At 42.1% G+C, this 17,305-nt stretch overlaps 1 protein-coding gene across 1 annotated transcript; it reads left to right on the forward strand.

The window, feature by feature from the left end:
• The first annotated feature begins 4,354 nt into the window (after positions 1-4,354).
• Positions 4,355-16,358, forward strand: LOC145449060 (SH3KBP1-binding protein 1-like). The gene is made up of 14 exons (XM_080327527.1): positions 4,355-4,959; positions 5,023-5,076; positions 5,428-5,473; positions 5,717-5,849; positions 5,915-6,127; positions 6,626-6,910; positions 7,818-8,024; positions 8,607-8,726; positions 9,398-9,571; positions 10,189-10,317; positions 12,706-12,829; positions 13,103-13,281; positions 13,824-13,995; positions 14,751-16,358. The coding sequence occupies exons 1-14, from the start codon at positions 4,892-4,894 to the stop codon at positions 15,427-15,429; spliced, it is 2,583 nt and encodes an 860-aa protein (XP_080183653.1). The 5' UTR covers positions 4,355-4,891; the 3' UTR covers positions 15,430-16,358.
• Positions 16,359-17,305: the final 947 nt, after the last annotated feature.

Genomic DNA, 17,305 nt, shown 5'->3' on the forward strand with positions numbered 1-17,305 from the left:
CTCCGCATGGAGAAGTCCAACAATTGGCCACCAATCGGCAGTATCATTGTTACTCCTGCCAATATATTTGAATTTGGAACCACTGTATGGTCGGAAATTTGACCATGTGTGGATTACATTCGAATTTGATCTACGACTTTCGGGTGTAATTTGATTTGAAATTGAACTTTGAAGCTAAATTCTAGAACAGGGCTTGGAGCAGCTACCATGAATTGTGCGTTATCTGTCTGCAGGGATGGGCAAAACCTAGGACCAGAGTGATTCGATTTCAAATCGAGTGTTACGCTCCGATTCGAGTGTTCGAGTATCACTCATTATGAAGTCAAAACAGTATGGATGACTTGGAAAGCTCAAATATGTGACTTTAATGTTATCACAAAATGACAGTTACACAACAACGAAGATAATTTGGTATTTTTCGGCCATGTCTATGCTTTAGATGAGAGGTGTCAACCATACGGACCGTCAGACGGTTTCATCCGACCCTCGAAGCAATTTTGAGTAGATTGGAAAATGTTTGTATTATCCAGCAGCCAGCACATATCTAACATATGTTTAGAATTTCAGTCAGAAATACACCCATTATATAATCCCCCAAGACAGCAAATGTTATAACGTACGTTTTGGTCGTTGCCTAGCTCAAACGATAGTTCGTTATATTTATTTGATTAGAGTTTTGGCTGTAACAATTTTAGGCTTGTCGAGTAGCTTGCCAACTCAAATTGAGTCTACCACCTCACTTTCTTTGCTTCCTATAATCCGAGCCTTCCCCTGAGACCCGGTCAAATGTAACTCAACAAATTACAGAATAGGATAACAAATTTACTACATAGAAAGATCACGTCAACGTCGAGGCAATAGTCACAATAGCGGTTACCAACAGTTAACTCTCTAGGCTCTTAAACTTGCAATCTAAATCAATAAAATACAATCACCTGAATGATGGCCGAAACTTACAATACTTATACAATACAAATAATGCCCTATGGTACATCATATCCCTAAATTTAGCCTAACTTCAATCACCGATCCAACGATATTACAAGCAACAAAGCGACTAAACTTCAACAAGTGGCTATCAAGACACGAGGGGAAAATCCAACCAGAGAGGGCACTACTAAGCTGTGAGGCTCACAATCACTTGACCATTTCTCGTGCTACAAATGTCGAGTATGTTCATTGTTCATAGGCCACATTATAACCACCCAACAGCGGTCTTATGGTCACCATTCTAGTCACCATTAGGAACCAAGTCGCTAACATTGATACCCAATTCCGGAAAAACAAAAACCGCACACTGATTTCAGAGGCTTATGAAAAATGGACCAAAAAGCAGTTCGTCGCACAAGCGAAAACGCCAATGCGAAACCGTTATACGCAGGTAGTATTGACAATAAATTAGTCACAAAAATATAATTGAAATATCTGTTGTCGCAGTGCTGCATCAGTTTCGCCTTAACAGGCTCCCTGCCTCCACAGAAATCCGAATCATGATTTACAATTCATGAACCAAATCCCAACGTTCGCGTTTACAGCTAATCTCCTGTATACTATTCCTCACAACACATGCCACATACTCAGGGCTAACGCCAGACTACGACTAAAACAAAGGAAGATCAGAACTATGCCAACCTATGTCGTCGTTAGAGCCACTGTTTTAGCGGTTTATGACTGTATTCAACCTGTCAATCATCGTACTATTGTTAATTCCGTTCTTTGCGAATAATGGTGTTACTAAAATAGAACCCCTACCCAGTACCCTATCATCCGTAGGCTAATATGATGTAATAGAGAGAGAGAGTCTTTTAGAGAGAGTCTTTATTTTTCATCAAACCAAATACATAACACTCGGCAGTGGTGGTGGTACAGAAAATATGCATGCACAGTATTCGGTATTAGATAGGAATGATCGATAAGACCGTGAGGGTCATCTAGTCTGACTATCATGCATCCAGGCTTGTGACAAACAAGGGCATAGATTATGAGGTAACATTTTGGAATAATTTGGCCAATCTGACCTGCGCGCGATCTGAAAGTTTGAATCCGGCCCGGGACGCAAGTTGAATTCGACACCCCTGCTTTTGATGATGGGATGGTTTCAGGGCTCCCACGGCGAGAGGAATGCATCAAAACTATAATTGTTGTTGATTAAATAACTCTTGGTGAAAAGGATTGCATAAATTTCAGTACTCGAAAACACATATCTGATATCTCACTGTTGGACTAGAATCGTTACAATTAATACTGTATTCGTATCGTCGAGAATCGCTCTTGCTTCCGCGCACTGTGCTGTCTGTACTTCTCAGTTGCCATCATATATTCCAGAGAGCCATAGTTTCGAGTGTTGGAAGGTGTGTCGTGACAGTAGCTGACCAGAAAACAGTTTTAGCTTTACCCGGCCTTCACTGTCGAATAATTTCGTGAGTAAAAGTGCCCGTCCCTTGAAGTCCGTTGTTCAATCCAGTTATGTGTTCAAAGAGATCAACTAAAACAACGTCAGATCTGAAAGCCATTCGGAATTTCTGTGTTGAGGATACTCTTCATCTTTCCCTCTCATCTCCAAAAACAGTAATATTAACAGCAAGTATATAATGGGGGATTGCGACAGACTGTGGCCGCGGATTAGATTATCATGTAAGACTGGAAACTGTCTGCGGGTCGGGTCCGACCCGCGGGCCGTATGTTGCGTTTCCCGCCTCTCCACTATGCCCCGATAGAATAGCCTTTTTTACTCGTTCGCCACTCTATTTGTATTGACCGATGCAACATGATTGCGAATTGTCGCGTTGCGCATAACCATTCTTCATTTATTACAAAGAACGATCAAAAGGCATCGCCTCATTGAATGAATATAAATTCTGAATTTTGCTAATTTCGTGTACTTTCAAACAAGAGCCGTTGCGCGTACGCTCATCGCGGGTAAATTTATTGATTGTGTTTAGTGAAAGCTTAGCATGCATGTGCAGAGTTGGTCATTATCTGTAATCAGGTACAGACAGAAGTAACGCCTAAAATATCCGTCTTCTGATATATACTATCCTTATTTTTCTTTTTGTAGCACCAAAAAACGGTGTCTCGATAATTTCCGCATGATGCCATGGCGGGGTATTAAAGCTTGTTGTGAAATATGCAAGACGGGCGTGATGCATCTCGGAAATTCTTTGATGTCACATTGATTTGATACCTTGTGCGATCCTACTATTTACATTCTCTAGGTCAGTGGTTCTTAACCTGGGCTCCAGCGACCCCATGGGATCGCATGGGATCATCGCTCTATCAATCAAATATACCGGACCTAATGTATGGAACAGTATGTCGTCGGCTATCAGTCAGTCATCGAGCATGTACAATGTACATGTACACTTTTCAAGTCGATATACAAGCAATTTCTGCTTAAGAAAACTCCTAGTCGTTTCGGCATCTTCCTATCATTCATTGTATTGCAGTCTTGTGATGTTTCGAAGTGATAAAATTTTATGAATAAACTTGAACTTAAACTTGAACACGAACTCCCCAAATTGATCGTCAAAGTTGCTTTTGGTGATGTAACGGATAGTAGACGGATGAAAGATATTGAACGCGGCCTCGTTGAGGTCATCTTTGTCAACGGAAGCAGGATGTCTGCTGAAGCGATGAGATTCAGCAGGTAGTAGCCTATATGCGTTGTTGAGATAATAAGCAGCCGATATAATTGTTGTCACTTATTTTAGCAGATAGAACAAACGGGAATATGTCTTTGTCAGGCACATCCGAGTACAAGTGATAAATTAAAGACCTTGAAGGACAGAGACCAACGGCTGTTAGAGTATGAGTTCGATCTGCTTTTAAGAATATCTATATTTATATCACCCATAATGAAACAGATCTTTTTTGCACTGTTGATTTTATCCTCGGTGAATTCAGCGATTATATTTTTGCCATTAGGATGGCGTGCGACGAGAAAGGATTTGTGTTTTGCCGATTGGGTGGTCAATTTCTAGCCACAATTCTTCGCTTTGATCAATATTCAGTCTGTATTCCGAACAGTTTGTAAGAAATGTCATCATCTACGTATACACCAACTCCGCCGTAGGTTTCGGGCGCTGGCGTATATTCGAAGGTATAGTCCGATATATTTACATTCTCTGAGGATTCATTCGGCAAATTGCGTGCGACGCTTCGGCATGCGATAATTGGGCATGCGAGATACGACACATGAGCAAGAGCATGAGTATGTGGGTTAAATTACGGGTTAGGAATGGATTAGGGTTGGATTTATGGTTGGGTTAGGGTTAGACTTGGGGTTGGGGTAAGTTTTTGGGTTATACAGTCACATGCTGAAGTGGCGCATGCTGAATAAGTGTCCCGTGCTGAACTGTCGTTTTCCAGTGTGTCGCATGCTCATATGTCGGGTAACCCTATTATTTTTACTACTGTCCCTAAATTATGGGAGGCGCCAGACTTGAGCAATTTATGAAAAGAGGCGCTGCGCTGGACTGAAAATGGTTAATAAACACTGCTTTGATTTGGTGGAAAATTTTTTTAAACTGATGGTTATGATGACCTTCAAAGAAAGCAAACCAGAATTCTAGCATTATAAATCGACGCTTCCGAAAAATGTAAATCCGGATCCAGTGTGTTTAAGAAAACTTGAAATGCGAATCCTTATCCTAAGTTATCCTGTGAACTGCGAAGGTCGATGAACTTGAACATAGCCACTGCCCACTGTGCCCAGCACATTCCTCCAAATAAATCCAAGACCGAAATTTTCGGAATTATTCCGGATAGAACTGAGCATCGACGCTCCCGGTAAAATCCCCATCAATGAAATGTTTACGATGAGCGTCAGTCCTGTTTTGGGGTGATTAGTTAGATCTGGGTTTTCGCTATCTAGACTTCGCATCGGTATATTATGGCGGGTGATGCACAATTTGGGAAGTCATCCTCGCCAATTATTACACTGAATGTTGGAGGGACAAGGTAAGCAATCTTCAATGGATTATTTGTTGATGAACTGAACTGTATGTATTCATTTCACACTAGGTATTGTACGTCACGCGAGACATTGACTTGGATCCCTGACTCGTTTTTCAGCAGGTAAGTCATTTTGTTGAGCGCGGTTGTTCACAGACAGTTTTTACTGACCGATGGTTAGCGTCTGATTAACTTGTATTAGGCTCAGGCCATCTATGTGAGAAGGGGTTAGCTCGGGACCTCGGGTTTGGTTACGGTAGCTATCGTTATGATTAGTGTCTCAAGTCTCAAGTGTCGATTACTTCAGACTATTGTCGACTTGTGTTAGGTTACTTTGGGTTAAGCTAAGGGAGAGTCCAGTGCGATCACCCTGAAATCAATATTATTCAGCTGAAATGTCTATGAACAGCCAAAGAAGCACATTTCATTATGATAAAAGTATTTTGGACAGACCGACAAATTATCTTTTTACAGCCTTTTGAGTGGCAGGATCCCATCATTGAAAGATGAAACCGGTGCAGTAAGTATGTTTTTGATTTGATTTTCGCTTTCCATATTGCACTACAAGATTGACGTAATTGAAGATGCGAAGTAGTCGAAACGGAATAGTGAAATTATCCGAGAATGTCTAGAATTAGATCTATCAACCTCATACTCTCCTTGATACACCTCTGCCCGTTATCGTGATGCTGAGTGATAACTCAAAACATTGACTTTTCAAGTTCCTATACATCAATTTACCAAGCTATCACCTGTTTTACAGATATTTGTGGACAGAGATCCATTGTTATTTCGTCCAATTTTGAATTTTATGCGTTCAAAAGAATTGGATATACGCGGCATAGATGTGGAATCCCTTCGTCATGAGGCTGAGTTTTACGGTATCATTCCATTAGGTCGGCTATGTGGCATTTTTTCCGTGGTTGGTACTGTCTGTATAAAATTCTACCTATTTTTTTAGTCTCGCGTCTGTCGGTTTGCGCCGAGCTGGATCACTCTGGATGCGGAAATGTGCTTTTTCACGGTATGATAGAAAAGCCAGTCTTCCCCGTTCCAACCAATCGACCACAGCCTCCGATTGCCAATGCGTATCAAGTACCGAGGATGAACCCTCCGTCCCAAAACGAAGATATTACTAGAAATTTGCTATCGGTTCCCAAGGACATTGAAGCTGGTAAGCATATGGTCTCTTTCCTAGATTCGTTCATTCTATTCATGTGATATGACTACAATTGTTGAAGAAAAGTGCCATAGTGTGTTTTAATCCACCCCCTGTATTTGATACTGAATGATTTGGTGCAACATGATTTGTAGTGACTCTTGTTACCGTCTTTATGAAACATTTCACATCTGTATTTTCTGAAAAAAGAAATGGACGCTTATCGCTAGACGTCTAAATATTTGATTAGGCCTACTTGACTGCAAATGAAATCAACCAACTTCGTTAACACAGTCAGTTGTTTGATTCGAATAAGGTTGCTTTCACATGACATATGAAACATGTTGAATCATCCGTTACTAGATGTATACTATCAAAATTTAATTGGTTCAACATTGGTTTTGTGGCGTGGCTAACAGAGGGCTTTGACTGATGCATAATGATCAAGCAATTCTCTAAATATTCCTAACTACTGCATTCTTGAACGCTCAGTAATTTCATTATTTTTTCCAGATCAGCTCATTCAAGACACTAGAAAAGTTCTCATCATAACTGGGCACAACAGCTGGATAGCTGTAGCTTACGCGCACTGTGTTGTCTGCTATAAAGTGAAAGATAATTGCGGCTGGCAGCAAGTGTTTATCAGCCCCTACCTCGACAGTGTCGTGGAGCGTGTCGCCATCAATGCAAAAGTTCAAGGCATGGCGCCGGACTCCAAATCTAGGATGATAGCTGTGGGATATTCTTGCCATATTCGACTGTGGAGCTTCCAGGATGAGCTTGTATCAAATGAAATTGGTGGGTTGCTTGCCTATTTGTTAACTTCTAGTGGTCAATTTGTTAGAGCCCAAGAGCCGCATTTTGTTTAGTGTTGCTGCAAAGAGCCTAACCATTATGTCAGCTAAAATGACAACTACCTAACCCTCCTCACACTGATAAGGCTCCATCTCTTCGTACCACCAAGACCATGAACACCTATCGCCAATGTTCACCGTGTTTGTTTTCGGTGAATGTTTCCCATGACCATTAATTTGCAATGCTCCCTGTTAATACATCATGTATTGACTTGCGTCATGTTGATACTCAAAGGTTAGGAACTTTAATATAGGTATTTGCCTCATTAAGAGAATATTGATAGTGAATGTAACGAGGCATTGGTGGCTGAGAATTGTAAAATTAAAATCGATTGAAGAGTCACATGAAGAGGTTGGTCAGCTGTCTTCTAGAGATTACCATTCAATATAATTTGTATTTTGATAAGTGATTATATCCTGTTTGTTTTGCAGTCTCCAAACTGATAAAAGCATTTTGCGCACAAAAATCTCTCTTTGGTAGCTTCAGTAGCAAATTCTAATGGTCTGTACAAACTCAAAGTTTGTTAACCTGTACGTATCACGCTAAATTAGCAGCGGTACGAATACAAATCACAGGCATTAAATAGAATATTCAAATATTGCCAGGAAAGAAATTGGGCCTTGATCTCAATGCTGTCTTATAGTAGAATATCTCAGAATTTCCCCAATACGTCATTGATAAAACAAGTCTACAAGGAATATTGAACATTTCAGTCAGAGTTGAGGTGACAAGCTCCAAGCTCATTATATATTAATAGTAATAATTAGTAATATTGCAGTTCCGAATGGTTTCGGTAAAATACTCACCTTATTACAATTCTTACACGGAAATTTATGTATCCTTTTGACAGGGGTATTCAATCTGCAGTCTACCGTAGACTCGTTGTTTTTCATTGGGAGTCAGCTCGTCGCTCTCAGTGGCCGAGGGGGAAGGGTCGGCGTTTGGAACGCAGTGTCTCAGCACTGGCAGGCGCAGGATGTGGTTCCTATCACGAGCCACGACACGGCCGGATCGTTCTTGTTGCTCGGTGGGGAGAACGGCGGCATTTACTATACTGGTACGTGTCACAGAAGTACCACCTACCTCTGGAGGGGTTTTCAGCCTTTTCACACTTGAAATTACTCCAGTATTATGGAAACTGTAGGCCAATATATGTTTCGAAATTTGTCGCTTATTGTACTGTCTTTAGTCATTTTGTGTTGATCGCAATGAGAATCTTCAGATTTTTAACGTAGCCACCTTCTATTGACTACTAAAGTATACGTCACTATATCTACTCCTTGAAACTACTTACTCAAGTAATTTAGAGACCCCATGTCTACTTCTAGTTGAGCAGTTTTCACTTATCTTGTAAATCGCTACTTATACTTGTATTTGGGTGGGAATTTATATCAGTGCTGGCTACTTTGACCACCTCTGGATAGCACATACAATAGCCTAGCTGGACAGTGTTACAAGTCGATGCTGATTTAATTCGGGTTAGTTCCGATTTGACTTGCTCAAAACCTTGCGAATTCTGATGGAATGATGGTTTTACTACCTGCTACCTGCATGCTACTTCTTTCATGAGAATTGTGGGTGTCTTGAATTCCTTGTCAATTCAATAGACGTCATCTCGATTTACCTCTTTTACTTGCAGACATGCAGAAATTTCCGCTCCGGTTGAAAGACAACGATCTCCTGATAACGGAGCTGTATCACGACTCTTCGAACGACGCCATTACTGCGTTGAGCGTCTATCTCACACCGAAAGTACAGAGTGAGTCAATTTTTGAAATGGCGGTTATATAATTGTCCAGTTAAGATGTTGACTTTACTTTAATTCTACGATCAGGAAAATTTTGTCGACAGTCTATCACAGCACAGATCAATGTGACAAAAGTTAACCTGCCTTTGTAGCCGGATTGATTAGCCTGCATTTTGAGTTTGCTGGATCGAATTTTTGACTCACCAACTGCGTCAGTGCTCTGTGCCTGTTGATTTTTCGGATACCGCTGTAGGATATTTCTGATTGAGTGTGGGATGCAATACCCACCTATTTTAACATTTTGGATCATTCAGTTCAGTTAGATGTATTGATAAATTTATTATTTCAAAACAACACGAGATTACAGTAGAATGATAAGATAGAACGGAGTCGAAGCGAATTGAAGTAGCCATCTAATGAAACACCCACCTTTGCCTGGAACACATACAGTACAGTTGATGTGGGAATTGGTTTAGTTGGATTTTTCCTTTCCCATCATTATATCGGCAATGTATAGTCTTTTTTAATGGATGGAATTGAAAATATAAATAATTCCAAATTCTTGAAATCAGACTGTGCAATGTGCATATAAACAAAATCTTGGTAACTCTACCACTTTTGACTGACCCAAATTTGGTACATCATAAGTTTACACGTGTACTGAATTTTTATCTATGACGCAGACGCTTTGGCTGGGAACTGGATTGAGGTCGCCTACGGTACTGCATCCGGCACTGTGAGAGTGATCGTGCAACATCCGGAGCTGGTCGGGCAGGGATTTCAGCTTTTTCAAACGTTTTCGGTGCACTTGAGTCCGGTGACCAAAGTCATGCTTTCCGAAAAGCATCTGGTGTCAGGTGAATGTCCGAAGGTTTTTTTCGAGTCATGATCCGCTCCGGTACGGTCAGGGGTGGTCAATAACAAAGTACTTCTACTCTTTTCGAGTTCTCAAGTATGTGGGTTGTGTTATTAGACTACTTCCAGAACTTTGTGTATTAATGGTCATACCACCAAATATGACTATTGATGTACAAAATCCTCTACTAGCAGAAAATATTCGGGTTTATTTCAATATGAATATAATAGTCAATTGCATATTGCAGTTCAGTAGCTCCAATAGTCTTAACATATTTGGATATAATCATCAATTTCCCCTCTCAGTGAAGCAGGAAAGTTGAATGAACTGAGACACAAAGCCTGGTAAAAATACTGACAGCAATACAGTAATGAAGGAACGGCTTCCGTTGTTGACAACGTGACCTTATGTGCAGCGGTGTATGCCAATTTGACTAAAGCACACAGTGCTGATACTGATGTACTCGTACATAAATAATGATGAAGAGTTTGTCCCCTATTGTGTAACTGAAGAAGCAGCCCGTATTGTCTGGATTCGAATGTAAAATAGGAATAAGTCCTGATCATGTTGGCTAGTGTGTTGCTGGCAATGTTTGCGTTGACTTTGATTTATTTGCAGTGTGCTCGGACAACAATCACGTACGCACTTGGAAGGTCACGAGATTTCGCGGCATGATATCGACCCAGCCCGGATCCATGCCTCTGGCCTCGTTTAAAGTGGTGTCGTTGGACGCGGAGCACCTGTTGCGTGAGTCGGCCTTTGGTGCTGTTTGGTAAATCCTGCGTAGGCTTGCACGAGTAATAATTGTGTATGAATGAGGAAAGGCATTGAGTCATGGCGAATTTCCTTTGAGGTGACGCGGTGTCTGGTTTCGTTTGTTGAAACCGCTTCCGTTTGTTGTTGGCGGCCAGAAAAATTTCACATCAGCTATTGATGCTGACACTGTTCTAAGGCGCCACTACTGATAAACTAGCCTAAATCTGCTTTTAGTCTATGAAGTCCTAGATCAGAGGTCTCAAACACGCGGGCCGCATGCGGCCCTCGAGATCATTTTGTGCGGCCCGCGTGGGCATTTTGGATTTTGAAATTTTCGACAATATCCATCTGCCACATATCTTTTTTTAGATTTGAGAACTTAAAAATCGTTTTAAAACTACTCCAAAAACCTGAAACTACTCATCAAACTTCCCTTTCAAAAGTTACCATGCGGTGAAAGATCATCTATTACGTCACATCACCTGATTATGATGGTAAAACATTAGCCGTTGATGATTTGTGACTGAAAATGGTGATTTGGACTTGTACGCGACTTTTGTAGAATTACTCGAACTCGGGCTGAAGGGGTGATAATATAAAAATGAATCCAGTTAAGTTAGGTCAAACGTTACAATCATAGAAGGACTTGAAATGCCGTGACTTGGTACAACCACAGACGCAACAAACTATCAGACTGTTATGGGAAATAGTAATATATCAAAAGGTCGTAGCTTGCGTTTCGTATCGTATTTAGCTATCTATGCAGGGCGGTATGGCAACCATTGGAAGTCTGTAGAGATAGTTGCATCTCGCGTCATCTTGGGTCTCTTTATCCATCGCTAATCAAAGGTGGCGAGTAAAGTAGTGGCAGGGCAGTGTGGTACGCTGCCCAGGTGTATCACAAATGGATTCTTTGGCGATTGGACATTTCTATTGCTGTGGTACATTAATCATTATATTCAATTTGTTATTGATCTGTTCCAATAATCGAAGGTAAATCTAACGTTGATGTAATTTGACTTTGGTAATGTCATGATCAATATCATAGTTATCAGGATTAGGCTGTAGGCCTACTGCTCCAATGCTCTGATATCAGATCAATCTTTGTTAAATTCTAAAATATTCTACCTATTATTGTGGCACGTCAAATGTCCGCCAGTTGCAAAATTATAACGCGGCAGATTTTAGGATATTACGAATATTCAACTTACGATGCATTTGCACTCTCGTATGGTGTCGATAACTAATTATTTTGACAAACTAGGCCAAGTAGCCTGCTACAACAATTTTTTTCGCGCCAGGCGTGAATTCATAATAGTAATCACATTTTCACGATGTGTGTGGAATGCCAAGTCTGCAAGGTACCGTCAAATAAGGCCTACTTGGAAATACATTGAATACTGGTGCTGCGGCTCGCGACGCCATCAGAAACTTGGAAATTGGCCCGCGAGCACATTTGAGTTTGAGACCTCTGTCCTAGATGTAGGCTTTGTGTGTTCATAATATACGCAGTCGGTAGCACGAGCCTTTTGCTGCCAAATACCGAATACAGGAGACCTCGTGTTCTCTGCAATCTACGCAATACTTAAATTACAATTCAGGTGTATTTTTCACCACGATAATTTGGAATGGCGTAATAAAAGACTGGTACAGACTTACAGCGACTTAAAACCTTTTTTTGTTACATTACTGATTTGGTCTCCTTTTGTAAAAAGTTCCCAAGCCTTACATTGCTGATCTTTGTCTTGCATAGACATATGGTGTTTATCTACTGATATTTATATATGTACTGTTTAAGCCCTTGGTATAGTTCAGTACGTAAGTTAGTCATTACATCTGACCCAACCACATAAAGCTGAGCAGTACTGCTGGAATCTCATTAGTATTCATGGCATGCGCTTTCTTTCCTCGATATGCATTTATCGACATGCAAACAGGGTGGACCTGACTTTGATTCAGTATCCAATAACCAGGAGCTTACAATGCCGAATCCAACACAGGCATACAACGACCATTCGTCAATACCCATAACCGTGGGTGCAACATAGGGGAACGCAATAATTACCGAAGTCATGATGACAAACATAACAATGGTGAAGAACCAACTTACACACGTCCCATGCGGCGTTTGCTTAATTACAAGCCTGTATATTGCCAGATTACGAGATGAGAGAAGTCTGGAATGTCGATTTGTGCTAAATGCGAATGTGTTAATTCGCTATGAAGTGTAAATAGCAATTCCTCGAAAACATCGGCGAAATTTTAAACCCCGTCATCGCGACGTTCGTTTACAGTTTCCTGTTTTGTTTCTAGCCGTTGATATGACCGATTAGATTTGACAAGAGCGTTACTTACTGACTCTGCGCAATCTCGTTGCAGGGAGCTACGGCACCGGCAACGATATAGGGCCGCACGGAGAGAGGGAAGAGGAGCAAGTGTTCATACAGAAGGTTGTTCCCGTCTCCGACAGGCTCTACGTCCGTCTGTCGTCGTCGGGCGAAAGGTAAACAAACCCAGTGTTGGTCTGACAAGAAGTACTTCTGTTTTTTCGAAGTGCTACTTGCACTATTTACTAAACTGGTTAGTTTTTAGACTATTATTACTTCTACTTCGACAGTTTTGTAGGCAAACCTACTCACTGTTTGCATTCCAATTCTGAGATGTTTTGGAAATCGCAACTTATACTTGTGATGGAGTAGAATTTTACTTCTACTTGAACTCGAGTAGCAATGCTCACTACTTCGGACCATCTAACCGCGGTTTTGCGTCGTTGCAGGGTGACCGAGATTGTATCTGTCGACGGGACAATGATCACTTGCCATTGTTTACACGAGTGCGAGGGCTCCACGCGTATGGGCTCGCGTCCGCGGCGGTACCTGTTCACCGGACACAGCAACGGCGCCATACAGATCTGGGACATGACCACTGCGCTGGAGAAGACCGTCAAGGAACCGGGTCGGTGTTAATACTCCAGTAGTAGAAGTAGAAGTAACAGTGTCTATTATAAGTGGAAGTAGCCATTTTAAGAGGTGTCAAAACTACCTCGAGTTGGAGCGGAAGATTAAAGCTCTGAAAGTAGGTATATAGTTCCAAAAAGTAGATTTGGTCGAGAGGCTGCGTAATTTTTTAGCAGTTGATCGAAGGCCGCTACTTTCGAAGTTACAAGATGCGTGTTCTGGTTCAAATAGGCACCATCTTCAAACATGTATTCAGTCGCCGTTACGCAGACGCTATTTTGAGCTGTCCTTATGAGAATTTCACTTGTAAACTTATCCCCAAACTACTTTGTACTTTACAAAATCCAAAGTGTTCAAAGTTAGTAGTTTTTGCCTAAAAAACATAGGTCGAAGCATTAGTATTTTGAGAACAGGATCGCTTGAGTGAGTTGTGCAAGCGCGAAAAAGCTACTTGAATGCCCCGAAAAAGTAGTGGTAGGCATACTTCGTTGGCTGCTACTTTGGGTTTGATACCAACATTTGTGTTTTGCGAACGGGCAGCTGTCGGCGGGCCTTCCGTGGAGGAAATTTTGAAGCTGTTGAATCATTGTGACGTGTCGAGGTCGATGTCGCCTTCGATGAGTCCGGCATCGTCGCTTTTGGATAAATTGCTGCTGCGCAGTTCCAACACCAGCCTGGACAGCACAAATACGATCACTTCCAATACGGACACGTAAGTATATTTGATTCTGGGGTCGCGTCGGCACCCGCATCGCTGCACAATGTTGAGCAGTAGGGCACAAAGACACGAGTTCGAGTTCAGTGTTAATTGTAATGACCGGAGTCAATTATATATCCTACATATCACGAATAAGATTTTGTCAACGAAAAGTATAGTTTCAATACTCGAAAAGACTATTGGACGTACAGAACTTCAGTATGCAATTGAATAATAAATTGTCATATTGAAATAAACTGGAATATTTTCGACTGACACTCGTCAGTGGAAATCTTCGGCAACTAGGAGAGAATTCTAAAGGAGTTGGTATATCAACTGTCGTATCACCAATTATGACATCACATACATGGAATTTCGAAATCTATGCGAACAGAGCTCAATGTACCGTTTGTAGATGATATATGAACCCTTTATGTTGGTTTCAATGCTTTGCACTCAATACATCTAAAACATGTCGCATGGGGCTCCTAATATTCATGGAACGCAATTTTTTCCAAGTAGTGATAAGAGCGTCATGATGGTCACAAAGCTCTACGGAAGCAGTCATGGTCCGGAACAAGGAAATTAGTTATGATGACATGTTACTGTCAACGTTTTCCTTGTGCCCGTAAAAAAGGTACACAATTCAATTTTTGAGTCACGATTATCCGACAACCGTCGGAAATGACGGAGTGTAAAGTGTGTCGATCGCGCTAATAGCATTCGTCTCGATGCGCGTAAAGTCCTTTTGATCAACTATATCTCCGCAGGGCTGGAGCGGCACAAGGAGGCAAGGCATCCGAGGCGTCTGCTAGCCACGATTGTGGCGCATGCGGCGGGCCTGAAGAAAACGCCTCTAGCGTCTCGGACACTCCATTCCGAAGACAGCCGTCCGTGCTACACAAACGAAACATATCGGCCTCGAGTTTCTCCCTATCCGCCGCGTCCCCGGCAGGGGGCGTACCTCTCCCGGGGCACTCGGCCCCGCCGGCCCCTGACGATGAAGCGCAGAAGAAAAACGCGCCCGCTAAAGCGAAGAAAGAGAAAATAGCCGAGGCCTTCTCTTTCGGCCGCAAAGGATCCTCTTTAAAAAAGAAACACCAGCGTAGCCTGTCCTCGTCTAGTCAGCAGAGCGATTGCGAGGACTCCCCGCCGCCTGTGCCGGTGCTGCGGCGGCACATGAGCCTTAAATCTGGCGAGAAGCCGCCCAGCGCGGTTCAGAACGAGCGCATGTCGTTTCCGAACATACACACGATGTGGCGAGCGCCTAACTTCGCTAGCGAGGAAGAAACGCGGCCGAGCAGAGATGAGGAGAAAACACAGCGGCCTACAACCGCGAGAAACAACTCTTACAAGTCTTCCATTCAGAATTCGTTGGTGACTGAACTTATGGCGACGCAAAAGGCCGGTAACAAAGCCGCGGACGCTGACGCGGATTCACAAGCGTAACGCGCGGCAGCTCGCATCAGCGCGCGTCTCTCGTGAGAATTCGAGAGAGATTCGAACCGTGGCGTCGTGATGACTTTATGACGTCGCAAAGGAAGAGATGTACGTCCAACTCGCTACCGACCACTTTTCTCTATAATAGATAACTAACCTACGGTTAGATGCGCAACACACGGCCGTCAGATTCGGATTATAATATAGATTTTGTTAAGAATTGCGACAGTAGTTTTCGTTCAAGACAAGCTTTGATAAATTTTGCGCTCTGGTCGCAAGCTACAAGACTGCCACATTTTTCCACATGCTGCGAGAATATTGGTATCAGCATCAAGTTGCCCAACCGAGTCACATGTTTCGGATCTATCCGTAATCTGAGTTATCTATCTTCGCAAGAATTCGGGAAGGATTATATATGATCGTTGGTCACTGTGGTAGAGTATCCGTATTTTCGCAGAGCGTTTCTATAACGCAGTACGTTAACAGTTAGTGGCGAAGAAATATTTCTACTGCCGCGCTATGGCGATTGGCAGGGTTTGTTTCCTAATATCAACGGGTTTTATCACAATCCTGTGAAAATATCGATTTTCGCCCCTTTTCCTATGGTGCTGAGCGACTCCGAACCAAGAAATTGAATATCGGTCTATATTCCATTTGACATTCCGAAGAGGAGTTCGAAAATAGTATTAGAGCCCCTTGTCTCGTTGCAAACTCGTTCGTGCAGTCTTGGCCGTGTTTCTGAAGTTTGGCCTTCCGTTAATCGAGGCACCCGCCCGTCTAAATACTGATGAGCATGGCGTGCTATTAACTATGCTCTTTCGAATCATTTTCATTATCCACTCAGTATTCTCTTCTGATTCACCATTTTTCGCGTTTGTGAATGATAGCATACGGTATTCATGGGTTTTTTCAAGTATGAAATACTTTGTACCATCGTGTATTGACCTGATTTGTTGATGTCGAGGCGGAGGGTGACAGGTCCCTGCTGAACTAAATATATTTTAGTGCTATGATAACAGGGCTGGTAACTACCTATTTCTACCCAAGTTCTTGAGAAATCTGATCGACTATGCATGACTTAGTCGAGTAGTTTTGGTGTAAGGCTAGGCCTACTCACAATTCTTCTATTCTTGGAGCCAAGTTCGTAGAAAGGAATTTTCCGGTAGATTGGTATCATTTTGTCAGGGAAGCAGACACGGTTGCGGTGCAATGTGACTCTTATCATATTTATGGGGTTTGGTTTCGAAATTGCGTTTATTTTAGCTCTGATCGGTACCAACTACGTGGTAGGATTTGCAAATCTGTCGGTTAGCACGGTCAAGAAATTGAAGCGGCGTTGCAATAGTATTGATATACTTGAATAGTCTGGATATATAGAGGTGGTCCAGGTGGTTCTCAACCTTTTTGTCTTCACGGACCCTCCTCCCCCCCCCACACACACGCAGTTTTAGTTCAAATTAAACTCTATTATCGTACTACCGTCATCTGTTCTGTGAAAATATTAACTGAACAGGCCAGTGATAAAAAAGCAGCAAAATGACCTCTGTTGAAAATATCACCATACTATTTATGCAGAAATTGGAAAGACTTTTACTATTTCAAAGCGAATTCTGTAGCTGCATTTCTTGAAATATGCGCCCACGTCTAGAAAATCCCTGCCTTCGATTTGATGTGAACGAGTGCCGAAAATCCATTTCCTCAAAGATAGGTGATGGCGAATACACGTAACTCTTCCGACCACGCCTTTGGGTATGATCGCGACATATATGGCACCAACACAACTCCCAGCCTAGTCATTTCTATATCTAGCTGTCCATATTGAAGTTGTTATTCTGGAATAGCGGTTATGTATATCTCAGGAGCAAATGGATTACTGCAAAAAGTA

The sequence above is a fragment of the Botryllus schlosseri genome, chromosome 10, assembly GCF_051294905.1.
Source record: "Botryllus schlosseri isolate E-star chromosome 10, Bs_hap1, whole genome shotgun sequence".
In the NCBI taxonomy this organism is placed as follows: Eukaryota; Metazoa; Chordata; class Ascidiacea; order Stolidobranchia; family Styelidae; genus Botryllus; species Botryllus schlosseri.